This window comes from Neolamprologus multifasciatus, chromosome 4 (genome assembly GCF_963576455.1).
Source record: "Neolamprologus multifasciatus chromosome 4, fNeoMul1.2, whole genome shotgun sequence".
Taxonomy (NCBI): Eukaryota; Metazoa; Chordata; class Actinopteri; order Cichliformes; family Cichlidae; genus Neolamprologus; species Neolamprologus multifasciatus.
This window is the reverse complement of record NC_140442.1, coordinates 12,685,997-12,712,781: the sequence shown is the minus strand read 5'-3', so window position 1 is coordinate 12,712,781 and position 26,785 is coordinate 12,685,997. Positions and strand designations below refer to the sequence as shown.

At 41.3% G+C, this 26,785-nt stretch overlaps 1 protein-coding gene across 7 annotated transcripts; it reads left to right on the top strand.

Moving 5' to 3' along the window:
* Window positions 1–23,528, top strand: arhgap44a (Rho GTPase activating protein 44a). Of its 7 annotated transcripts, XM_085157219.1 has the most exons (23): window positions 2–343; window positions 9,986–10,025; window positions 10,462–10,581; window positions 10,661–10,737; window positions 10,897–11,008; window positions 11,144–11,220; window positions 11,328–11,442; window positions 11,613–11,681; window positions 12,162–12,243; window positions 12,502–12,629; window positions 12,771–12,882; window positions 13,323–13,404; window positions 13,537–13,617; window positions 14,084–14,197; window positions 14,292–14,383; window positions 15,222–15,405; window positions 16,258–16,275; window positions 16,384–16,572; window positions 17,717–18,229; window positions 19,799–19,944; window positions 20,054–20,455; window positions 21,105–21,156; window positions 22,183–22,287. In XM_085157219.1, exons 1-22 carry the CDS (start codon window positions 291–293, stop codon window positions 21,110–21,112), a joined length of 2,814 nt encoding a protein of 937 aa, XP_085013345.1. In that variant the 5' UTR covers window positions 2–290; the 3' UTR covers window positions 21,113–21,156; window positions 22,183–22,287. The 7 variants fall into 7 exon arrangements, 6 of the variants coding, with proteins under 6 accessions (XP_085013342.1, XP_085013343.1, XP_085013345.1 ...); XR_014873744.1 differs by having other exon boundaries at window positions 1–343; window positions 20,054–21,156; XM_085157216.1 differs by lacking the exon at window positions 21,105–21,156 and having other exon boundaries at window positions 1–343; window positions 22,183–23,528.
* The last annotated feature ends 3,257 nt before the right edge of the window (window positions 23,529–26,785 follow it).

The window sequence follows — 26,785 nt, the reverse complement described above, 5'->3', positions numbered from 1 at the left end:
ACTTGTCACTGCTGTCGCTCCCTGCCTGTGAGTGTACGCACGGTGGACTGGTCCAGCATCCCTGCGCAGGCAATGGGGCAAATATAGATGTGCAAAAAATATACATATATCTATCAATTGAAAATATGTAATCGTGGAATACTTCTTCGGCGCTGGCAGCTTGCGATGAGGGAAAGGGGGGGAATGGGAGATTGGAATTTGTGCTGCACCTCTGTGGAGGATGGAGATATGTATTGTGAGAAGTAATGCGGAATATTTCCCCTCGTAGGTGCTAACAGAGAAAATACAAGATGAAGAAGCAATTCAATCGGATGCGACAGCTCGCCAACCAAACAGTGGGAAGGTAAGGCAACCGTTTCCGTGCGCTATTGTCGCGACTGGCCAAGTCAAAGAGAGGAGAACCCCCCTGCATGGCCCCAGTAGGATGCGAATCGGATAAATGCAAACAGACTTTCATTCTTTAATTTGCCCTTTTCCCCCCTTTTTGCGCTTTTTGCTTATTTACTGAAGAATAATGTGTACCGCATGTTCAAAACGCCCTAAGTGTTCTATGCGTAATACCAACTGGAATAGGCTACCGCATAGGCAGCGTGTAGGCGCATTGCCACAGTAGCTCCAACCTGCCCACGGAAATATGTTAAATATAGAAAATCACAGCGACATGGACCATCAAATAGTGACGACCCAATTTTTATGACAGAGTATCATCGGTGGAGTTTTACAAATATGGCATTGCCAAGTTATGTCGTGATTAAAATAGACTCCTGTCACCGAACCTGTCGATAGGTAAACGTGATGCAGACGGATGCAGTGTGGGCTGCGACGTGAGGGGAAAATGAGAAAAAGGCGCAATGTTTTTATTACGCAGTGATATCAGCTGTGAGGAGGGAAGCACCTCTTAGGCGTGAGTTATCCACTCCGTGAATTCCTGAAGGTCGTGTTCACGCCTCCCTGATGCGCTTCTGGAATGATATGTGTCAGTTTAAATGGACGGTTTTCCATTCCACTGAACGTCCAAAAAATAACTAAATTAGGGATTTCTGAAGACAGATTTCCACCTCTGTCCTCACCGTTTCTTTTCATGTTCTTGCTCTGCTTCTGAATGGTTCTGAAATCCGGTGACATTTTACACCGATCCAGTGGGCTTATCAGTCTTCCCCCACCCTCTGTGTTCAGGGAAAGCAGCTTGTCAAGCAGCGCTGGGCCAGAAGGTGTTCTCTGCTCAGCAAGGGGGTGGGAGGGGAGGTGGGGGATTAGGACCAGGAGGTGTGGGTCATTAGTATTATTATTATTATTATGCGCCCAAAAGGAGGGGCACACATTGCAGGCTGTGTTGGTGCTATCATTTTTGTTTTCCCCATAGGTTATACTACTTTTTCTAGCCTCTGTCTTTTTTATCATCATTTCTTCTAGTGACTCATTAGAGTGTTTGTGTGTGTGGGTGTGATTCTGGATATGTGTGTGGGCAAGCAGGTTGGAGGACTTCAGATGGCCACAGAAGATATGGCACTTTTCCTTTTATGCATGTGTACGTGCACTTATACAGCTTATTTAATGCAGATGGTCCAAGTGGTGCTAGTGTAAGTAGAAAATTAGCTCTTTTCTGGGGCTGTCTAAGTTGGTCTGTTTGTACCACAGTGATAATGAGGAACATAACTCTCCTCGGACAGCCCTGCTGGGCTCTTAATAATAACAGTGGTCCATAACAAGAACTGACACTGTCAAACCATAGTCAGAGATTTGATCTTTGGATCAAGAAGTAATGGATCTGACCCTGTGGTGACCTTGAACAGTGTCAAACACTGGCTATGCCATGTGGAGATAGATCACTATCTATCTGGAAAAACCAAATCTAGCAACCAATGACCCGATCATGCTGGTTTGACGATCATGTTTTGTTTGTTTTGAGGTTTCTTTCTCTAGAAAAGAGCAGGTGTCTCCATTCAGTAACTATGTCTGTATTTCTCCACCACTTATAATTTGAAGGATTTTAAGAGGTGTATAGAGGTGCTGAAGCATGGTTAATCTGGAGAGCTAAATTTAAACAGCTCTTACTTATATTAAACCACGTAACATAAATGTTTCTTGATATTACCACCAATAAAGTAAACACGTATGCTGTATGCATACACTATGTGTGGATCCATGTGTTCTGCACCTACATGCCTTAGAGTGTTAGTGTGGGACAGTGGGAACAATGTGTACATATCACAAATGTGCAGATTTTTTGGACTTTTATAAGCATTTATACAAGAAACAGTCTTATCATGCCAATGTCATTTTGCTGCTCTTCCTTGCACACTGCTCTTGCAGAAGATATACTATTATATAGTACATTAAGTGAAATGGACTTAATTTAGCTTTACCCCTGAGCTGTCTTTTAATTCCGCTGGTTTTGTCCTGTGAGTAATGCAGGGCTCCTATAGGAAAGAATAAAGTGCCAAAACAGTGAAAACAGGCTTCATATTAACTGTTCTGCTGACTCAAGCTTTAACCATCCTCACACTGGAGCAGGGTTTCTCTGTGGGTATGGCCTTTGGTCCCCCTGAAACTCAGTGCTCTCTTTAGATTTGATAATACCAGTGACAGGTCCTGTTACTAAGAATATGTAGAGTTACATTTTATCATTTAGAAATAAGATTTAATAATAAAATTGTGCTTTATTTATTGCAGATTTCTTTATTAAGAATAGACTCATAATTCATATCTTTTTAATATCTGTTTTTTACTATATCTGCTCGTCTTTTTGTCTTGTATTGGCATTTGTAATGGCAAGTCTATAGTGAAGGTCTTCTTTCAGCTGGGGGTTGGTGTTCAGGTGTGCTGTGTCAGCATCCCTCTGGCTCTCCAAGGCGGCTGCTGCTGCTGCTGCTTCTGCTTCTGCTGCAGCTTGCCTGGGTGAGACCCATGTCATGTGATCACCAGCTTGACCAATTACCTCTGTGAAGCAAAAGGGTGTGCAGCCATGCATACTTTAGTGCTAACAGAAATGTGTTTTGGTACAGCAGGAGAGACCTGTATTATAAATATTATTTTTGGACATTAACCTTTAATTGAGATTTCAGTCTCCGTGAAAACTCTCCTGTACTTTAGTGTTTGCGTTTGTCTAAAAAAAGACATTTTAATTTTTTTGTGTCCTTACAGGAAGCAAGCAAAAGATTGTATTGGTTCAGCCAGCTCCCACCCTTCATTTCTCTTGACCTATTTCTCTATTCCCAACTCACTGTCCTATGTAGGTCTAGGACAGACTGTTAAAAAGATTATATGATTCAAGACTGTAAAAATATGTTTTGCTGCACAGTAACATTTACATATAGATACAAAAAAAAACAGGACTATCTCATTCCCTAACACATCCACATTCCATCTTTGCACTCTGCTTCTGCCACCTTTGTGGTGTTCACAAGTACCTCTATGATAGATGCATTCTTCTTACTTGTGCCTTCTAGCTCACCAATCCACAATGCAATTATCTGAAAATGGCAGTCATTTGTGGGCTGCTTTTCTCTTTCCTGCATTGTCTCTTACTCGGTTTCTATCTCTTTTCTGACGCAGTAGGAGAATGAATTATTGTTAAGCACGCAGGTGGCCGATTTACAGATTGTGGGTGTGGAAAATGTCCACATTTTTTTGAAGGTTTCAGTCCCGTTATATCTGGTGTAACACTAACACAGAATTTCATAAAAAAATAACATCATATCAACAGTCAAACATGGTGGTGGTCAAACAGTGTGATTCTCTGGAGCTGCTTTGCTGCTTTGGGAAATGGTCGACTTGATATAATTGATGAAACCATGAATTCTGCTGTCGACCAGAATATCCTGAAGTTAAATGTCTGGTCATTAGTTCATACCCTGAAGCTCAAGCACACTCGGCTTATGTAGCAGGACAATCTAAAACACACCAGGAAGTCCACATTTGAAAGGTTTTTGAGTGACCTAGTCGAAGTTTAGTACTAATATTAGGTTGAGATATAAGCTTAAACAGGCTGTCCACGCTTGAAATCCCTCCAATGTGGCTGAGTTAAAACAATTCTGCAAAGAAGAGTGGGCCATAATTCCTCCACAGTGATGTGAAAAACTCATTGCCAGTTATCAGAAATGCGTGATTGCAGTTCTTGCTGCCAAGAGTGGTGCAACAAGTTATTATGATTAGGGCTCATATTATTGTTTTACACAGGGTCAGGTAGGTATGGGTAAGTTGTTGTTGTTTTTTCCTTAATAAATGAAATCATCATATAAAACAATGCATTTTGTATTTACTTGAGTTATGTTGGGTTTTTCTACTATTGAAATTTGTTTGAGGATCTAAAACATCTAAGTGTGACAAATATGCACAAAATAAATAAGCAATGAGGCAAATACTTTCTCACTGCACTGTATAAAGTAGAGAGAGGAAGGGGCAGAAACAGCATTGAGCACTAATATGTAGCTGACCATATTAACACTGAAAACAAATTACTGTTAGAATAAGAAGTAGGTGTCTGTGCTTGTTTTTAAATTCAGTGCAAGATTAACACATTCACACCTCTTGGTGAGAATGTGTGCCAGGCTCTAAAAGGGCATATGGTCGCTGACAGGTAACTTGTTGCATGAAAATGCAGCGTCCCCTGTTCCTCCTCTTAGCCTTGATTCTCTGGGTTGGAACCATATAAATCTTGGAGCAAGTTGCATTCACAATCTGATTCACTGCTCTTGTTGTCTTTTTTGTAATCATTTCTAGCTGAACATGGAACGGCATTATGGTGTTATGAACTGTTATGAAGCCATCAACAGTCAGAAGTGAATCATTATGTGTGTGCTAGATCATGCGAGAGCCGTTGCTAAATAAGTGTAACCCTCCCATATCCCCATCAGTGCCTTTCAGAGACAGCATACTACAGGGTATGGTAGAGATAAAGAGCCTTTGTCAAGGGGCCATTTTGGCCATCAAAAGAGAGATGATGTAATATCAGAGAGAAGCGCTGTTTCTCCCTCTCCATGTCACTCGTGTTGATTCATTCAAAAGACTAACCTCTTAAAGAGCCCCTGTACTAAAGATCAACTAAAAAAACTTGGTACTGATTTTTTATTTTTTGGTTTTTTTTTTTTAAAGAACAAACAACAAAACTTGCAAAATGTTGAAGGAGATTGATTAATCCCATCAGATCCAGATTCTCCTGTGGAGTTTTATTTTCGTTTTGTCCCTATCGACCTGGCTCCTGTACAAGTGATCATGTACACAGCAGGGTGGCAAATAGAAGAACTCACATGATAATAATGGTGTCACAGAAATTCTGCAATATATCACAAGACAATCTTCTCCGATACATAATGAGATCTGTGTAACTGAAGTAATTTGTCCTAAATTTTGTGTATTTATTCACTGCGCTTTAATGTCAGTGTGAGCGTGTGTGTGTGTGTGTGTGTAATGTCATTATTGTTCATTCCAGTAATGTGTCAGTTGAGCTAATTAGAGATCTGATTCGCTTTCCACCACCATCCACCATTTTCCTCTTGTGAATATCTTCTTCTTCATTTAAGTTTCCATTCGCATTACCCTCATTTATCTGAGAGCCCCCCACACACCCACACACACACACAAAAACTCGTAAAATAGCAAGTCAAAATGTCAGGGAAGCTGTTTAACTGTTTATTAACACATGGGGCCAGCGACTCAATAACTGGATTGCAAGAGAAAGCAGTAGAATAGCATTGCTGCATCAATATTTTGACGTGACATGTTAAAGTATTAGGGTTGACCCAGGCTGTTGCTCATGGTATCATCTCCAACAGGGATGCAGAAAATGAATCACTAAAGGCTAAATTTATGATGATACCACTGTACATAAAGTTCTCTGGTATATAATTCTTAGTACTAAACTGCTATAAATGAACTGGACAAGCTTGGCATTGTTAAAAAGAAAAACGAGACGGGTGACTCCCTTTAAGCATGCTCACTTCCGTCCATTCAAGAATGTCAATAGGCTCAGAACAGGAAGCACTGATCTACTAATAACAACTTCCTGTTTTATTTACCTCTTTTTCCCCTTTGTTGTTTAATCATAAAAGATCATTCTCCAGCTCCTTTTTTTTGTGCACAGCAAATATAGTCGTTCCTTTGCTTTGGTTGCCTAGAAACGCTCATTTAGTATTAGCTGTTTCATCACATTCGTTCGACTCTGCCAGCGCACATGTTACATTTCCCAAAATGGTGAAGAAATTTATAGCTTTAACAAAAAAGGTGGCAAAAAAAGGTTTCATTTCTAAGTAAAGGATTGTTTTGACCTTTGTTGCTTTGTCGTAGTTTATTGTTTGCTTGCATTTGAAGTCATTTAGCTGCTGTGTGTGTGTGTGTGTGTGTCTTTCGGCAGATGACAAGTGTAAAAACACAGTTAAGCCACATTGTTGCGCGCCTTTTTGTCGAAATTATTCAGCGCACCATGAATAAAGTTATTAGAGATAACTCAGTGCTTGTGTTTCCAGTGAAACATTACTGAACACTGCAGGCTCTCACTCTCTCTTTCATTCACTCCTTCTCTGGACGCGTATGTGTGTGTGTGTGTGTATATGTGCATGCCTATGTGCATGTATGTGCTCACAGTTGCATACTTGACAGAACTGTGACCTAGTTTAGTGGACAACTACAGTAAGTGGGTTTTTCTGTTTTAGTAACCCCGTATCCCATCGCCAGCCCCACCTCATCGTTTGGGTAGAAACCAACTGGGCCTCTAGATGCACGATGCAGGTCTAGAGAAAACAAAAAGCAATCAGTGGAGAAATATTCACGGAGGATCTCAAGCATAAACACCATTGTGGGTTTTTGTGTGTGTCATTGCTTGTGTGTATGTATATAACTGACTGTGGATCTCATGCCAGCGCTCCAGGGTGTGCAATGCCCCGCTGAGGCCCAGGGCCACCATTCTGCTCCACTACCCTCCCCTAACAGTACAAGACCTAGCATCCAGTGTAGCTCTTCCAGGCCTCAGAGTAGGGGCTTTTGTTAGCCATGCTAGCAGTGTGAGCAAACCAGATAATGACCTTTTTTTTTTCCTTTTTGTCCTGCTGAATCTCAGACGAACTGAAAGTCAGCAACAGCCAGCAATTGGCTCGCTACCAATGCAATATGTTCTAGACAGCGGCTGCTTCTTTATTCGCATTTTGATTATGTCAGCATGGATTATTTATGCTTTCATAAACCATGCTCAGTGCTGGGGGGCTAACGATGCAGCTGTCCAACATTGACACAGCTTGAGATAAAAATATATAGATGCAAGCTAACATTTTAACTGCAATTTAACAGAAATACAACGACTTATAATCTCTGAAACCTTACAAATATGTCCTAAACAGACCTTACCTAGACTTTTATTCATGTCAGCTCTTTGCTAATGTTCCTCCCAGATGTAGATAAAGTTTGTCATTCTGGCAGCTGATCATCTTGCGCAAATATTGTGTCAACTCATTTATCTTCCTCCGCTCTCTGGGATCGTTCATGTTTGCATTGCTCCGATTTGAAGTCCTTTTCACCAGTGTTACATTTTGCATGCAAGCCTGTAATAAATGTCTGCAATTTGAAGATTACTTCATTAACCTGCATATTTTTAGATGCCTGTGCACATGTTTGTATTGAGTCATCACCAGTTCCAGGTAAAGGAATGCCTGCATAGTGGCAGATGGTTGGCATAAACCTGGCAACGTCTCCCTTTCCCTCCATGAGCATACCACCTGCGAGGCTGCCAACTCTCCCACGTCTTTATTTTCCTCCCAGGTCTCACTTTGCATGATATTTGCTGAGAAGAACATCTCTCCTCACCTCTAAGCTGTCCCTGAAGCTAGACTTACATCAGGTTCGGTAGGGCCAAGAAACTTCAGTACCCCCCAGTTTTCATGCCTTGACAATGCTGCTTTTTCTCTGCATCTTCGCAGCAAGATTATGTGTGATGCTGCTTTCCTAAGAGGAAATGCCACTCTCTAAAAGCAAACAAACTCATAGAACAAGACAGCGCTGCCTTTGAAGATAGGCTCCAATCTGTTTGATGTCTAGGTCATAATAGCCACACCGCTTGCGGTCCTTGAGGATGCTAGATGTCTATGATTTAAATTGTTATTGCCTCCTTTTAAACAACAAATCCAGTCAGCTGATCAGCCTGCAATAGACAGTGGCAGTGACAATGCAGAGCTACTACCTACTTTCAGTACATAATACAGTCTTGCATGGGAAGTTGTTTCATAAACCATGGCATTTCAGAGTTTTTTTGTCTGGTGGAGTGTTCAGCAGAACGGTGCCAAACTTTAGTGCGCTGCTTGGGTTATTTTCGTCCTCCCTTTGTCATGTAATCTGCAATCTGCGATCGCAGTTATCCTTATAAATCACGCCAGAAATCTCTTGCTTTGCTATCTTTCTGTCGCTCTCTCTTAGACATGCACACACACATTTCCTGTATTTTGCCTCCTAGCTCATTGAGTAGAGCAGTTTTCCGAGAGGCTGGCTGTGATTAGATCCACTGGTACATGATTTGACCCAGTTCCCATGGCTCCATGCTCACATTTTTTTTTTCTCTGAGGCTGGAGATGCTAATGCCTCAATAGTTCAGCTTTCTGTTGTTGGTAATGTGTAAACAACTGTGTGTCAACATTAGACACTTTTTAGTCATTTCATACTTTGCCTCTTTTTAGCAACAGTTTCAGAGAGCTGTTATGTTGCCTGTTTGGTAACATACATGAAAACAGCATTTTGGTAATTTGCTTCTGACTTATTGCCCCTGGCTCATGAAAACTATTGCACAAACCAAGGTCCTTTATATAATTTGCTTTGCCAAGATAAATTCAGATTCATTATTTGTGGTTGGCATGGGCATAGTCACAATCACAGGAAGAGGCTGTGCATACAGGAAGGGAAGTCCCAAGTAACTGTGTTCTGCTGGGGATCTGAAAATGCCTCATTTTAGGAGGTCAGATGGTCTGCCCGATCCCTGTTTCTTGGCAGAAAGCATATGTTAACCTCCACATTAGTTATTCCTTATATATTGTTTATATATTGCATGCATTAAAGTTTGGTTGGTGTCAGATTCTGTAATAGTTTATCACAAAAAAGAAAATGTACAATAAAATTGTTCTTAGGAGACAAGTGGCTATTCTGTCTTTTCTTATAGGATCATAAACGGCATGCTAAGCTATATGGAAAATGTCCTTGCTGACTAAAGTCATAAAATGAAAGCTGATTGAACTGAGCTGACACCATGTATTTGTAAAATCCAGTGGTTTGCTCTTTTCTGAACTAATGGCTCTTTCACTTCTCCGGATGAGTAGCTTTATCTGCTTCATCTGCTCTGCAGCCCTTTCCTTCAGTCGTTGGCTCAATCCCCATCTGCTGGATTTTTAGTAGGATGTGATGCAGTGGGAATTAACACATTTGAATCGGCAGCTTTAATGTGCTGTTGTTATGTATTGTTGAAGATGATGACTCAAAGAAACTAAACTGGCATGTCATCAAGAACTTAAAAAGATAGCATGTCTGATGTTATTTCTCCTGTGTGAATCAGAAACTGTGATTGTGGCAGCTGTTCTGTGTGTGTGTGTGGAAGCACAAAGATGCCGCCTACCCAGTGAAGAGCATACCAAAGCTTCGTAATTCTTTGTGCGCGTTGTGCAATAATTCCTTTCATTTGTTTTCATCAGAAAACAAAAAATAACATAAAATAATACAAGGAAGAGAGAAGCCAAATACTTTAAACCATGGGTTAGTTTCCAAGTGAGAAAGTTTGCTTCTCTTTCTTGAATGCAGTGTTTAATATATGAAATTTAATAAGCTCTGCATAAGAAAGATGATGAATGAGCATTTTCCAAGAATTTCTGCTAGGAATGTTTTATTGGTCTAGAATTGATTCCCATATCTTTCCCTACATACTGATAAAATTGCCACATGCAATCATGTTTCTGTGGATTTAAGAATACAAAAGAAAACGTATTAATATATATGTTTGTTTGTTTTTTTATCTTTACAGGGCAGAAAAAACAGAGGTGTTGAGCGAAGACCTTCTACAGGTGAGCTGTAGATGTGTATGGGAGCTGTGATGTCAGATGTGTATATATGTGCACCTGTGAACAGCAGTGAATTATTAGTAGTCTGTAATAAATTGATAATGATTATTAAACATCAAAAATAATGTCCATCAAAATCACCACATGGTACATTGGGAACAATGTACTTTAATTGCTATATATTCTGTACTTTTTTTAAAGTGCACTTGAGTCACAGTTCTGCCAGCTTTCCAAAGTGTTTTTTATTTTTATTTTTTCTTTGGACATTGGCTGCTTTTTCAATTATAGTAAATATCACAGGTTTACTGTCAGTATGTACCGTGAAGAGAGAGCAGGTGCTGATTCATGATGCTGCATTAGAGCTGACAGTTATGTTGCATCTGCGAGGATACATGTGTGCATGTAAGCACATTCATCTGGTCTGCGTGTGCTTTCCCAGGTGGAGAAACGCCTAGATTTGGTCAAGCAGGTGTCACACAGCACTCACAAAAAACTGAATGCCTGCCTGCAGGGTCAGCAGGGGACTGATATGGAGAAGAGATCTGTAAAGTCACCTTCTGTGAGTACGGGCGTCAGTCCTGCTGGCAACTGTTGAAGTTTACAGAAGTGTGTGTAATGTTTTTTCTATGTACCATCAGAAAAAATTACCGCTTACCATCTTGGCACAATGCATGGAAGAAGGGGCTGCAGTGTTGGGGGAAGACTCTCTCCTGGGGTTAGTGACTACTAATACGCCTGTGCTTAACTCACACACACACAGAGTCATCTTTAATTACAGATTTGGCAGCTGAATTCTTCTCTGTCCTTAATATCCTTGTGTGCATTTTAATTGTATTTGATTGCTTATGACTTTGTGCTTGGCTTTTACCAACAGAAAAATGCTGAAGCTCTGTGGGGAGACAGAGGAGAAGCTGGCCCAGGAACTCATTCAGTTTGAGTACCAGATAGAGAGAGATGTGGTGGAGCCTCTTTATGTCCTTGCGGAGGTGAGCAGATAGTGTTATTTTAATGTCCCAGTTAAAAGTTGCATTTTGGTGTTTTTATTTCCATTGCTATTAGCAGAAAAAAAAGTATAGTGAGTTGACTGTTTTCATATTAACTCCTTGGATTTTTTTTTTCAGGTGGACATTCCTAATATCCAGAAACAGAGGAAGCACTTAGCTAAACTTGTCCTGGACATGGACTCAGCACGAACAAGGTGAACAGTGTTCAAACAGAGAGGCTAAAACCTGCTGTGGTTAGTGTATTGCTAAAATAAAAACTTGGAATGTCTAAAGCAGGGGCGATTGTTTCATTTACCCACAGATATCAACAGTCATCCAAGTCATCCAGTCACCCCAGCACTCTGCAGCCCGGTGCCAAGTCTGAGTCCCTAAGAGAGGAGATGGAAGAGACAGCCAATCGGATGGAGATTTGCAGAGTGAGTCAACGATCAGAGCTACGTGTATATCATGCCTTCCCCCAGCCCTCTTTGATTTATAACACTTGCACATGAATCAGACACAAATAGGCCACAGTCATGGAATGATATTAAAGTTCTATCTATGACGTTAGTGAGATATTTTCTTTAAGACAATTTTTCTTTTTCAGGATCAGTTGTCAGCAGATATGTACAATTTCATGGCCAAAGAAATAGACTATGCAAACTACTTCCAGACGGTAAGTCAAATATGTCATCAGGACATGTGGCATTAAAACTTGATATTTTGGCTCCTTTGTGATCAGGCCTTCTCTGGCACATCCTGTGGGTGCTTGACCAGATTAGGATTCCAAGAGGCTCGGTTAGGTCAACGCCTTGGTGTCTTTGTTGTGTCTCTTAAAACCATTCCCGAGCGGGTTTTGTTATTTGGCGGCGAGCATTGTCCTGCTGGTTGAAGCCACTGCCTTCAGGGCGTGTCATTGGCTGAATTGGTGGGTGTGGTTGGTGCGCAGCGATGAGTACTACGTGTCAGCGAATGAATGAATAAGACGATGAGTGTTGCTGAATTAACCTGCCGGACATTTTAACATTGCGGCTGATAAGAATCTGATTTTTTTTGCGTTTAAGCACAAGCTGTAGTAAACACTGAAGATGACTTTAAAATCATAATCATTTGGTGCATTATCTTATATTTTATTTTCCCCTGCTCTCCTCTGTAGCTGATAGAAACGCAGGCAGAATATCACAGGAAGTCATTAGAGATTCTTCATAGTGTCCTACCCCAGATTAAAGCTCACCAAGGTGAGTCATGCATTGTGTCAAGAGCTATGTGTATGTGTTTGTGTTGAGATCTGCTCCATGTCTGTACCCGAAGGAATACCAAGATGATCAGTAAAGAATACACTAATAGGCCTGGCATGTTACATAACAACATAATTAAGGAACAGTTATGCACCTTGATATTTAATTAATGGTTAATTTACAATTGCTAGACAAAAGACATGATGCATAGGGTTGTTTTTATCCACGTGTGATTCTGGGCACTGTTTGGTATTGCAGAGGCGTGGGTGGAGAAGCCGTCGTATGGCAAGTCTCTGGAGGAACACCTGAGTATAAGTGGGAGAGAGATTGCCTTCCCCATCGAAGCCTGTGTCACCATGTTGCTAGAGTGCGGCATGCAAGAGGAGGTAGAAGAAACGCACATATACACGAATCACTTGTCCATAATTAACATTTAATGGAAATATTCAAAATCTGCGTTGTGTTCCTGCTCAGATGTGTTAGATATGATAATTACACATCACGTGTTTCCTGTGTGGGGGCTGTAGGGCCTCTTTAGAGTGGCTCCATCAGCCTCCAAGCTGAAGAAGCTGAAAGCGTCCCTGGACTGTGGAGTTCTTGATGTGCAGGAGTACTCCTCCGATCCACACGCCATCGCAGGTGATCTACGCCCACATAAATGCATTGTTCAAAGCACATTTCCATAACAACAATCCCAACTCTCTGTAATTGTTAGAGGCTAAATTGTAAACAGCCAATTATTTTGAACTCCATGATCAAAAGTTCATTTGTAAAAAGCTGAAGTGTTTGCAGTCTTTTTTTTTGACATAATGCACTTTGCAAATGTGGTTCTTTGCAAAATGTCTTCCTCAGCGTTATCTTCCCAAGAGCTTTCTCTTCAGATATTGCTGTTCATTTCACAGATTAGCATGAAATCTGTGTTGAGCTGTGTGACTTTGGCAGATGCACTAGCTATGAGGGCCTGCTAGAGGGGAGTAGAGATATGGAGCATGGGCTCGCCAGTAGAGAGAAAACAACCCTCCACTTCTTTCAAAGAGCTGACCAGTTTTTACGCTGTCCTTGTTTTTTTAATCCCACAGGGGCCCTGAAATCATACCTTCGTGAGCTCCCAGATCCACTGATGACCACTGAACTTTATGATGAATGGATTCAAGCCTCCAAGTGAGTCGCTGTACTCTTAAGAGTATTTTCTCAAATTGTGCCATTGGCAGTGATTAAAAATAGAAACCAGTTCAGCGTGTTAGTACGGGGCCCCTAACTATCAAAAAGAAAAATGACTTTATATTTCCTCAGCATTCAAGACATGGACAAGAGACTACAGGCGTTGATGGCAACATGTGAAAAACTCCCCACAGACAACTTAAACAATTTCAGGTCAGTTTCTTTCCCTGATTTTCTGCCCATTGATTTGCAGGATTGCACATGTTTCAGTGTAGCCTTACTATCATAAGCAAAACATTAGGTGATCAAAAACCGGGAAAGTATGTAGAAACAAAACTGGACCACATCCAAGTGAAAATCCGGGTGAAATCCTTTCAATCCTACAAATATCTACTCAACTTGTGCCACCTACAGGAAATAATATTAACAGCAGGATCAGCAACTTTAAAAGTACAAGGATCACTGACAAGAAAATTACAGTACTCGTACCTCCTGCAGGCAATAACTCATGCAGTTTTACAGTCTTATTTACTGCCTGCAGGTGGCACGTCTAATATTGCTGCTATCATTTTTTTTTTACATTATAATCAGTAAATGGTACAAGCAGACATGTCACATCTAACCAAAAACAGTGGGTTATACTTTTAAAATGCACAGTTAATTTTATCCAATCCTACAGATATTTGATCAAATTCTTAGCCAAGCTGAGTGAGTATCAGGATGCTAACAAGATGACTCCTGGTAACATGGCTATTGTCCTTGGACCAAACTTGCTCTGGACACACAATGAACCGTATGTATTCTTAAAGCAACTAATAATTTTATTCTTTGGATTTAAACCAACGATTGAATGACTCTGCTATAGCTCACTTGTCTGCTCTATCCAGGAACATGACAGAGATGATGACGACCGTGTCCCTACAGATTGTTGGCATCATCGAGCCAATCATCCAGCATGCTGACTGGTTCTTCCCTGGAGGTGGGGATTACACACTATGTATGTAAAATTGTAACTGCGCTGGGCATCTTATCTGTTTTCTTGTTTAAATTATATCATTGTAAGTAACAATTAGGGGATTTGAGATGATAAAAAAAATTGCCCAGAACAAAAAAGTGTTTAGCTTTATTCAAATGGACATAGTTTTGCATGTCATAATCATGCAAACATCTCAAAAATCATATGGTTGCACAGCTATTCTCCCCAGCCTGATAATACGAGACAATAATAATACAAACAAACACCATACAGCAATACAGCAAACTGACTAACCCAAAAAAAAACATACATAAACATACTTAACAATGGACAAGACACTATGGACCCTTAACAAAGGTAATGCCTGTTTTTTGTCACGCTTCAGAAATAAAAGAACCACTGATGTTTCATATTTCTGTATGTTGAAGGGATTGCAAGAAACTCACTCTGGTGATATTTAAATGTATACATCTTTTTTTTTTTTTCATTTTTGTGGATTTGGACAGCAGCACCTGGTTGGTGTATCAACTACCATTATACATTGATTCACAGCACAGTGCAATGCTGATGTTGCAGCATGTGACTTAAATTGTAGATTAACTGTTATTGATTGGATGTTCTCTGTAGACTTTCATATGCTAAAAAAGCAAAAAATGTCATTTTAGTACTGTATTTGTTGCATAGCTTAATCTTAATTTTATTATAGTTATTTCAGTTATTCATACTAATTGTGTTTTGGTTTTTTTTGGAGTAATTGTGTACACTCAAAACGCACACAATTCTAAACATTACTGTAAGTATAATAGACTACATGCTGATGGTGTGTCTGCTTCTGCCTCAGAGATTGAGTTCAACTTGACAGGCAGCTATGGAAGCCCAATCCACACCAACCACAACTCCAACTACAGCTCTATGCCCTCACCAGACATGGACCAATCCGATCGCAAGCAGCAGCACGATCAGAGTCGACGCCCACTGAGTGTCGCCACTGACAACATGATGCTGGAGTTTTACAAGAAAGATGGGTATGATGCCAAGTGCTCACTTCTGCTACCCACCTCTCACTCTCCTTCAGTCTCTCTCTTTCCGCCCACGCCTCTTCTCAGGCAACTGATACTGAATTCTTATATTTGAGGAGAGCAGCGTTTGCACATTAAGATCCTCCGATCTAAAGTTTTCATTCGGATGAGTCAGAAGCCTTCATAAGCAGCACAGAAATCAGTTTCTTGTTAAATATCTTATCTCACAGTAATATATACAGGTGTACCTTCAATTATCAGGATTCATCAAGAGAAGCCTGAAAACTGCCCTCATTTAAATACGTAGGGCTGAATAAGTTTGAATGGCATGGTCTCTATGGCAACAGGTTTCTGATGGAGAGCTGCTGGGTTTATTTCTTCAAGAGGAAATATTTCTCCAATCCCATCCTCCCACACCCAACTCCTCGTTCACAGTCTGGATTGCACGTCACCTGGCGTGACTCATTCACTGAGACGGTGGAATATCACTGGAGAAATTAGAACCAACACCTTGAACAAAACACCCCAATATAGGGAATACAAAGGATGTAACACTAAAGGCATCAATCTAAATTTGTTTAAGCAACTATTCAATGTGGGGGAGAAGCCTGAGCTTTTCTTAGACTATAAAGGTTTAATTGGAAGAAATAACCCTCTAAATGGCATTCAGCAGATTAGCACATACTGGTTATATGACCTGACTTTCTCTCTGAATCCCTTTACTGTTCCCTCTACTGTTGATCTCATCTCCCTGCCATAATCATTACTTCATATCAAATATTAAACATTTTGTGACCCTCGTCTGCATTACTTATGACCTCATGTCACTTTTGCCTCTCTTCTCCCTTACTAACGCAGCATTAGGAAGATACAAAGGTATTGTATCATTCCTTCTTCCCACGACTTCTTTCCTTACTATCCCCACTTGCCTCACATGAGTTTTGCTGATGTCACACATGAGTCTGTACATGTTTTTGTCTCCAGTATGGGCGTCAGGGTTATGGATACCTCCTGGGTGTCTCGTAAGGGTTCATCCACCCTGGCGCGTAAGGCTTCCTCCACTCCTCCAGGCATGCAAGGCCCCGGTTCCCCTGCAGACACACTCATCCCCGAGCAGCCTGGAGAGCTTGCCATCTCTCCGTCTGCCACACCTCCACTTGGAGAAAGGGTTTGGTAAGTCACCGTGGAGACCCTGGCCCTTGCTTCTCCATGCATCCACCCGTGTTCGTTTTTATTGTCATCACCATCATCACCATCATCTTGCACTGGTTCTTGGCCGTGTTAACCATGCTTCCATTCATATGCAATGCTTCCATCTTTTTTTTGGAGTATATCCCTCAACATGTTCATGTCGCATTCTGTTATGAATTTGTTTTCAGGCATCACACATTCTTAGAGTTGTCCTTGTGTTCGTTTGTCAGGTCACTGTGGGTAAAATTTGCCAAAAAAAAAAAATTTGCCATTTCTTTTCAAATCTGAAGGATTTTAGTCCTAATACTGTATAAACAAGTTTTGTTTATCTACGTGACGCAAAGCTTCAACCTGCTAGTTGTTGCGTGCATGCTAGTCTATCCAATATCCCATTGTTGTGGCTTGGCTTTCTCAGCTTTGGTCGTGAATTAGTTATTTTTCTGTTGACACGCAGACTGATTTCACAATTTCTTTGGTATCATTATCACAATTAAACACATGAGTAATCACCTCATGGTCACTGGCTCTGCCTATGTGGCAGACAAGAAATATTATGGCTTCTGGCTTGGCTGTCTTTCTCCCCCCCACCCCCATTTCCTGTGGCTCTTTCAGCCTTTGAAAGGGTTTTGTGTCTGTTTCACACTGCCCTGGGCTGACTGCAGGACCTGCGATACAAACAAGTCATATAGGATTAAGGCGGGTAGGGCTTCCATATCCAGCAGTGAGGAGCGTTTCAGTCATCAACTCAACTTAGTATTACTGAAAGCTGCAGACCAGCACTTTGGTTCCAGAGAAGGATCCTCACAGCTCTATGCAGTGTGCAGACACAAGGTGATCACAGAGGGAGTCCAACACACTGTATCATTTTTTCTTTCACAATGAAACTTAATTTTCTTTGCTATTTCTTTGTGCTTGTCTTTGTATTTGCAATAAGCTGACTGTGTACCCACTGCCCACCGCAAGATGCAGCACTTTTTTTTTGCCTACTGGTTTTGGCTTCGAACTGACTAACACACTAACACACCTTAATCATCCAAACAGCTTATCCTATATCGCTCCAGTGCGTTTCCCTGTTCAGTCAATAGAGCTGTTTCTTTTGTGCTGTCTATTCTCTTAATATCTACAGCTCAGACAACGTGTCGCTCAATCGGCCGGACACCTCTCATGCCCACCCGCCCCCAGGGGAGGACCGTCCACCCCCCCCTTACCCCACTTCTATGTGCCACACTGCCCCCCACCACTTCTATCCCAAACCCCCACCCTGCGCTCGCCCTGTGGCACCAGGTCCAGAGTCCCAGCCGCCTGGCTCACCCCCACCCCCAATGCGCTGGTCTGGCTTCACTCCCCCTGTTCCTCCCCCTTCCTCCTCTTCTTCCTCCTCCTCCTCGTCACTTGACATCAATTCGAACCCCAAACCTAGCTGTCTTCACTTCCCCAAACACAGCCCGCCTGGTGACATGTCGCATGCCCCCCCACAAGACACTAATGCTTCGCCCCTCTACGTCAAAACCCCCTTGGTACTAACCCGTCATGACCAGAGCCTTGGCAACCCCCCTAGCCTCCCTTCATCCGTGCCCCCGCCCCCGCCGTGGGCTGCCTGCCCCTGTGCCAGAGAGAGAGGACCCCCCAGGCTGACTAGGTAAATACAACACACGCCTGGCCACTATGGATGCATCACAGAGTGGCAGCTGTATTTCTCCTTTAGCTCGCTGGCTCATATTTTTTCTTTTTGCTTTTTTCTTTTTTTATTACCTCTCCCATCAAATTGCATAGCTGAGATTCTGTAACACACAGGTTGTCTCAGGATGCCTGTCAGCTGGGTTGCCTAGCAACCAAGGATGTTACTGGCTTATATAGCGCTCAGTTTGTTGCTGTTATTGAGTAGATGATAATACACAAGGAATGGCTTCAAACTAGAATAGAAATGTATTTATTGTCAAGTCTGCTGCAGTTTTTCTACTAACCAGCACACAGTACATGAAAAACCTCTTCGTGTTTTTTTGAAGAATTTTAAGGATTTATGAGATTAGCAAAATGGGAACCCTAACAGTGCAGTACCTCCAGCTGGACCCAAAGTGCTGAGTTTTACAGTTTTGCCTCTGAAGTCTTTGGTGCTACTACCAAACAGGACGGTGTGAATCATTACACCAAATCTCTGTCTGTGGTCAGAACTTGTTGTTTTAACACTTTTCCTGTGATTTGGAAAGTTGATGACCTGTGGTTCGGAAGTCTGTTTGCTGAAGATGTACAACTAAAACGAATATCATTTAATTAGACGGCAACTTTAAATGGCACTTCTATAAGTGTGTTATTTTTTGTTTGTTTGTCTGTTTTTTTCTTACTTGTGGTGGTGGTGGTGGTGGAGGGGGTGGGGGGTATTCAAATGGGTCATGTAAAACAAAGTTTCTTATCAGATGTAAGCAATTATTTGTTCTTGTCGTTCATGCAGTATATTTAGAGTCACTCGACTTCGGTTCATTTATGTACTCAGTTAATACTTTGTCAGTCATATCTAGTTGCATGAAGTGTCTCTCATCTATTTTGAGTGTATTGTCACTGTCCAAAGACACATTCAATCCGTATTCACACCCTGTTGTTTACTAAATCTGGCAAACATTCTGCAAGCCCAGCTGGAATTTTTCTGTTTGTTAATCACTCATGAAAATGAATGTCACATCCCAGTAATTGAGTTTCTTAGCACATATCTAGTCAATATACTGGTATTGCTCAATTATTTTTTGAAGTGTTTGTCTTATTCTTTTCTATAGTGTAGTGGTTTACACATTTGCCAAGCAACAGAGCCATGGTTCATTTTAAGAGGGAGACAGAAATCCTCCAGGGATGCATCAGGAAGCGCATCTGCTGTAAAAATCTGCCAAATCAAATATGTAGAGCTACCTGCTGTGGCAACCCCTTGTGAATAAGGAAACACCCAGAAGTAGCTTTTGTTGCAGGGGGATTGAAAGCATCTGCATCCATACAGAATATTGTGCACCAAGTTTTTGTAAATCTATTAAAAAAAATAACAAACAGTGTTGAGATTTTGAACTGCTTTCCTTGAGATGAGAAAAATGTTGTTAACAGTGGAAGCAGCCATGTATATGATGGTGATGATGGTGTAGTGACTGTAAATGTAGACTGCGATGAGTCCAAAACACTGTTTATAAGTTTATATGTTCACATACTAATATATATCCATCCTTTTCAGTTCATTGAAGAGTAAAGAGCTTTCCCCTGTAATTGGACACAAAGCCATCCAGGTCGCAGGTCCAACAGTACCCCCCAGCAGTAGCCCTCAAAGCAGCAGCCAGTCTCCCCACTCCACAGAGCACAGTCCACACACCCTGCGCAAAGGTCAGGGCCTCAGTAATATGTGCTTTCATTGACATTGACATTGAAGTTTTAAACATGTCTTATTCATATTTCCACAGGTAATTTTAATATAACTATGGTGTGTTAACAGGTTCCAAGAAGTTGGCTCCCGTGCCTCCGAAGGTCCCATACGGCCAGTCTGGAGGGATGTCTGACCAGTCCACAGGTCAGCCGTCACCAGTCAGCCTGTCCCCTACACCTCCTAGCACCCCTTCCCCTTATGGACTGGCATGTCCTCCAGGTCAAGTGCCACCGTCCTCCCCTGGGCAGACCCCACTGGGTACACCCCACTCTCTTTCGTCCCCGCCTTCCCTGACGGGGACACTCACCAAGTCGCGGCCTGCCCCTAAGCCCAGGCAGAGACCCAGCCTGCCCCCTCCTCAGCCACCCATAGCCCCTCCGGGGCTAACTGGCCCACCTGTGGCCCCAGTCCCTCAGCCCATGGAGCAGGGCCTCCTGGATGGACTGTCTCCTGGGGAGAGCATGTCTACAGGTAAACATCAACCCTTGGCAACAACACCCCCACCGCCACCCCCACAGGTGGGGCTGCAGCGGCCCTCTCTCAGACTCGCTGTGGCTCTGTCCAATGGAGACGGTGGACGAGTGTAGGACTCTGTAGAACCTGTCACTGTAGACAAACCTGTCCCCTTTACTGACTGCTCCCAAACAAATGTCTGAATGAATACAAGTTGCCTTTTAGACACAGATGCCTGAGAATGATAAGAAAATGTAAATATTAGCATTTCTTGTGCTACTGTAGTAAGGAAATCTCTTGACCAATGTATTCATTGCTTGTGTTATGTGATGATGTTTCTGGGTAATGTGTGGAAACATCAGAGAAGCATAGCTCGTCCTGCTTGTATGAAAGTTGCCATTAGATTCATCATGTGCTCTCTGTTTATCTGTGTTACCCAGACCCCCACTTGGCAGAGGTAGGTCAGAGGCTTACACAGTTCACACCAGTCTAGCATCTCTTACTGGGTAGCAGGAGTGGAAACCTAGCCAGACAAACCCAACGATAAAGCTACAATATGATGTTCTCAAACTGAGGTGCTCTGTCAATATATATACACCAGTGATTTTGTCACTTTGTTATATTTATCATTCTCTTGTTCCCCCTGCTACTATTGTGTACTTTGCAGCTGTGTGAGGCCAGGGATTCAGTGTGGGCTAAGTGTGAGGGGGACTTTTAGGGTAAGCCAGACCGCCCCCGCCCCATATACTCCATCTCACTGCCTGGCCTCGTACCGTGGATGCCTCTGGGGTCTCCTGCAGCCTGCCTCAAACATACCTACCCTGTAATGCTCAATCATAATCCCCGTCCTTTTTCAGCAGGTTGGCTGTACTTTCCTTGCACTGTCTTCAACCAATAATGCACGGCTTAAGGACTTCCCAGAGTGCATCACACTGCGCTCACATTGCAGATGCCATTGCTTACAACGGTTTCATCTTAAAGCCCCTTTCCTTTTGTTCCCCATTCCCAGCCCTATGCTGGCAGACATCTCCAACGCCCCTGCCACTAGTATCAGGGGGGTCACAGGTAACCCCCACTCCTCCTTTGGCAGGTTCATCGCTTTTTATAACCTCTGCTTCCTCTTACTACACTGCCACACTCCATCTCATTCCGACACAGGAGTAGCCATCTGTCTCTGTTTGGATCTGCCGCTTCCATTAAATGGAGCAGCACGTAAGAGTATCTATATTCACAGCAAATACTAATTTCAGTCCTCTAGAGATCTCCATTCTTACTTTAAGCCCACTTGGTGTCTTGGTGCCATTTTCTTTCCAGAGAGTTCCACACACATCCTGTTGCCTCCTTGATGTTTATCTGTCCTCTGTTGTAAACATGTAATTTGTCACTGTGCAGTCATTTTGACTTGTTATTGTATTTTATCTGACAGAATATCTGTTCTTCCTGTCTCAAAAGACACAAAAGGCAGAGACTCGCTACACTAGCCTCTACCAAGTTTATTGACATAATCAGCACCACACTGTAAAATGTGAAGCACACGTAATCTACTGATTCCTTCGATCATATGCCACTTACCATGAGTTCAGACTCAAAACAATTAATATTATTTCTGCTCTCTTTCATTTTTACACTCCATTTTCATTGTCATATTGCCCTCTCCTCCTCCTCCTTCTCCTTTTCCCGGTGCTCATTATCACCATCCACACTATTCTGCTCACCATACTCACCTTTCCCATCCTCACCATTAGATATCTTCAATTATGAAATCCCCTCCATCAATGTCAATCTGGACAGCCTCATCGATGAGTTCAGCGGTGCCCCCTGCAGGAGGTCCATGGCAGTGACAGATCCAGAGGGGGATGGTGTGCCTGAGGAGGAGCCCCAGAGCACCACTCTATGACCTATCACCCATAGGCATCATTTCCAGAACCCCTATGGCTGTACATACTCTTTAACTGTCTCCGCCAAGGCCCGATGGAAACACACTGGCCGCACCATTGCCAACCAGAAAATGAACCCTCCCTCACATCTGCTACAGGCTGCAAACAAACTGAACTTTTCCAACTGCTTGCTAGTAAATTAGTGTGACTACAACTACCAAAAGAAAAAAAAAAACACACCAAAATGCCATAGTGGAGGAACAGTTGCCTTTAGGAGGAAAGACTGGAATTTAGATGAGTATTGCATTAAAAAGATTTTTTTTTCTAATTTCTTTTTATAGCTTTGCTTTGTCGTTTAATGCAGTGGTCTGTATTTCTGTGTTTTCAAGTTTCTTTTTGCCTTATTAGAACATGCAATCAAATTGCAATATGATATTTGCAAGTTGTACAATATTTGGTTAGGGAAACTCAGAGCCTGACATGGTTTGGAGCCCATCCTCAGGGTGAAACGGAAACACGGAGCGAGAGCGTAGTCTGGTTTTATTGCTCACAGGGTATTCAAGCTTTGTGCACATTAGGAATATGTGGAGCCCCAGAGACAGGCTTTGCATGCCAGAGTAACATTTAACGTTGTTTTTCTTAGTGCCACTCCCCATTTTAAATTCCCCTCTTCTGTCGCAAGTACAGCTACAGTGCTCTGTCTGAAATTTACCTTTAGGTGAACTCACTTTAACTCACTTTATACCAGCACAGTAAGAGAAGAATGTTATTATGATTCAACTTTTTGTACTTCTTGCATCCATTATTTATTTAGAAAGAAAGCACCACGACGTGTTTGCATGACAAGCCAATATCGATCGACCTGCTTCTTACCAAGGGCCTGAGAATGGCAGTGCTTTATTTTGTGCGAGTGTTACTGTTGTTGTTCACACCGAAAAGTAACTTTAGTTCCCACCCCAGTGCTGTAACACTGAGTGATAACGGATGGATGACACTGCCTTTAGGTTCGTATGTCTTTCTCTTTTAACTTTGTTTCAAGTGCTTCAGGTTCAGTGACCTTTGACCCCTTGTGTAAATACAAAGACTGTACATAAACTGATGTATATAAGCTGAGAGGAAAACTATATGTAAAATGCATATCTTGAATATATAATAATGATATATGTGCTGATATTTATTGTGTAGAAAATGTAATGATTAAAAATTTGATGTTATTTTTGTCCCGACACACAATGAACAGGTTTACTGTAGAGTCATAATTTTTTCACTTTAACACCAGGTAACTATGATGCTGCAGCAGAAACGCAGAATGTTTTTTTCTGCTAAAAGAAAAAAAAAATCAAATGTGGTCTTTCTAATTCTTCCTCTTAAGCTTTGACTTCAGGCATGCTAAAGGATGAAGGAGTTGCACACAGATGCCATCTTCTCTTCTTTTTTGTTCGAGTAAATGATTTGTTTGCACGGGCCATTTAATGAATTCATAATGAGGACACATTTATCCCCTAAACTGCTGTTGTTGGTAGTAAAATTGGCACACGTTTAAATTTGAAATAATTGCCCTTTGCTGTTATTTTCAGACAATTGATGATACAAATTTATCATGTAACAGATGCTGCGGTGGTAGTATAATTTCCTTCAAAGATTCCGAGGACAATAACGTTGTCAGTTAAAGTGCAATTACAGTGTTTACTTATCCACGAGAGTCCAAAAAGTGGTCAAAGTCACCTTTCCCGAACCTGCAGAAATAAGCCATTAATTTCATTTGAAAGCCTTTTTGATTATAATTATTATTATTTTATGTGTGAATTAATCTCTGCCAAAATTAATTATGGATTATTCTCTCTCCAGAAGTAATCTACTGTATGCCTCAGTGTGTGTTCTCAATGGACTTTGTTTATGAAGATTTTAGTGATGTTGATTATATTGATAGTTGTGGTAATTGTATGACAATTGCAAGTGCCCTCACACCGGTTGTTATTTTGGAACTATAGACATAATTAATGTGTGCTAGAGGATTTAATTTTCTGTGCTGGATCCATACATTTATACAAGGAGGCAGGTTTGTTTCTGAATGTGACTGACTCAGATCTCATATAGCAGGCTACCTGATTTTGTAATACCTTACAGGACAAGTAAGAGTTAGCATTGAACAAAAGGCTGATTAGGGCCTTATGGCATGTATTGTTACCAGTACGGAGCAGCATAAATGTAACGTTTTTGTGAATCATTACTGGAACTTGGAGCCACTTAAAAGCATGCATATATAGGTGTAATTATTATGTTGCCAAACAAGGGAAAAAATCTGTACCCTTCCCCATAACACAAATCATAATTGTTTAAAAGAAATATTACGACTGTAAAGTAACAGCAGATTTCAAGTTCATATCCATCGGTTGCAACAAAGTTGGTTTATCATTTAACTTAAGTTGGCCTATATTTCCTAATTCACCTCATCATCAAGTATGTTGAAAAAGTAAAGCCCAGTTTGTTTGCATTTTTGTGTGTGTGTGCATGTGTGTGCGTGCGTGGGTGAGAGGGTGGCGTGAAAGAAAAGCAAAAAAAAAAAAGTAAAATGTGAAAATGTGTTTCATGCATGCGCTTAGATAGTGTTTTGATAATCCATGTTTTCTGTCGATCACAATTTTCTTTATGGATTGTAAGGACCGTGAATAAACTCTAGGCCTGTAGATGGACTCTAGAGAATGTGGATCGTTAAGACAAATGATCCTTTGTGGGTTTCAGAGCAATACGGTGGAGGAGTCGACGTTGTCTGTAGATGTACTGCCTCCTTCTGCTTTCACTACTAATGTACAAAAAAAACCTGCTGCTTGTCAAGCCCACCCGTCCCACCCCTTCCTCTGCTTAGCATATCAAGTGGAACACAGTGTGTACTGTGAAGCCTACCTGCAATCCTTATCAGAATGTCAGAAAGAAATATATATATTAAACTCTACATTTTTAATAATCTCACCTGGTTAACGTGGGTTTTATTTGATATGCGTCTTGTTATTTATAAAGTGAATATTTATAAAAGTTCCTTACCTAGTTACAATTTTAAGGTTCCTATTTAAGTTGTAATTGCAATTTGAGACACGTCCGTGTTAGTTTTTCTGCTTTTCTAGTGCATATTTCTCTACTACAGTATTCTATTAGACCCCATGCAAAAGTTTACAAATGACAGAAACATCTTTATTTCAGTAACAGCACATAAGAAAAAGCTGATGGTTAGCTTTTGCATTCTTTTAGCGTGCTAGCTATGCTAACATGTCGACTGCCACTGTCCAAGCTTCAATGTTATGGTCACTGATGTGCTAGCTAAGTTAACTAGTGCTAAATTTCAAACAAAGTAAATAATGTGATGCTAGTGGTTATATTTTGGTTAAGTTCACTTTGTAATATTTTTTGTTGTTGTTCACATGATTGGGGTGATACTGATAGCTAATATTAGGCACCTGTTTGCCCAATGTTGGAGAGAGGAATAATGGGTTCTTATGTGTTTTTGTTTACATCAATGTCACTTTTTCTGGTAAATGGACTGGTACTTGCATAGCACTTTTCTACTCAAACTGATCAGTCAAAGTGTTTTTTACTACAAGTCACATTTACCCAATTACACACATATACAAGCAATGTTCCCTCTAAGCTGCGCACGTGTGCAATTGCGCACAGAAAATCTGTGTTGCGCACACAAAAAAAAAAAATCGAACCTGAATTGAAATTAAAATTAATACTTTAACAATTCTGTTTTGCAGTGTTAGTCAGTAAGTGACTAGCTGCTTCCGTATGGGATTAGAACAATGCCACCTTATCCCATAGTCCAGCTAATAATGTGATTCACATTCGTTTATACGCAGCTAATCAACGTTGTTGACAGGCTATGACAGCGTCCTTATATGCAGACACCGGTGTTTTAGCTAGCAAAGCAGCTTGGCTGATGTGGAGTGAAGCCACGTTAATCACAACGTGTACAACCATTGGAGATGTGAGCAAGACAGACGGAACAATTGACGGAAAAAGTGTGGACTTTATACCAGATTTTATATTGCGTTGATAGGCCACGTAAAACCGGAGTTATGATAAAAATATATGCGATGTTTGGTTTTCTTCCTGAATACTATCATTGTTTATATTTACTGTGGGAAGAAACGGTAAAAACTGTGTATTATAAGGAAAACCTCGAAAGCGCTCTCCGCCTTTGAGCAAAAACAAAAACAAAACCAAAAACCCCCCACCCTTTCCTATTGGTCAAAAAATGTACCATGTCAACCAATCAAAAAATGATATGGCAACATGGCATTTAGTTGTTTAGAAGGGGGAAGTTTTAGGAGTGACGGCGGTGTCTTGAGATGTGAGACATTTCGACGTTCAGTGCAAATGTTGTGTAGTTAGTGTGTAGTCTAGTCAATAGTTTTGTTGTGTGTGTCATAACAATGAAGTGACTGCTGAATATCAACATAATGTATATTATGTT

Bases quoted from the DNA above. Each gene is read 5' to 3' on its own strand.
- arhgap44a (XM_085157216.1), top strand. From the start codon at position 291: ATGAAGAAGCAATTCAATCGGATGCGACAGCTCGCCAACCAAACAGTG. The intron at 12,630-12,770 runs GTAGAAGAAACG...TGGGGGCTGTAG, and splicing joins AGTGCGGCATGCAAGAGGAG to GGCCTCTTTAGAGTGGCTCC. The intron at 19,945-20,053 runs GTCAGGGCCTCA...GTGTGTTAACAG, and splicing joins TCCACACACCCTGCGCAAAG to GTTCCAAGAAGTTGGCTCCC.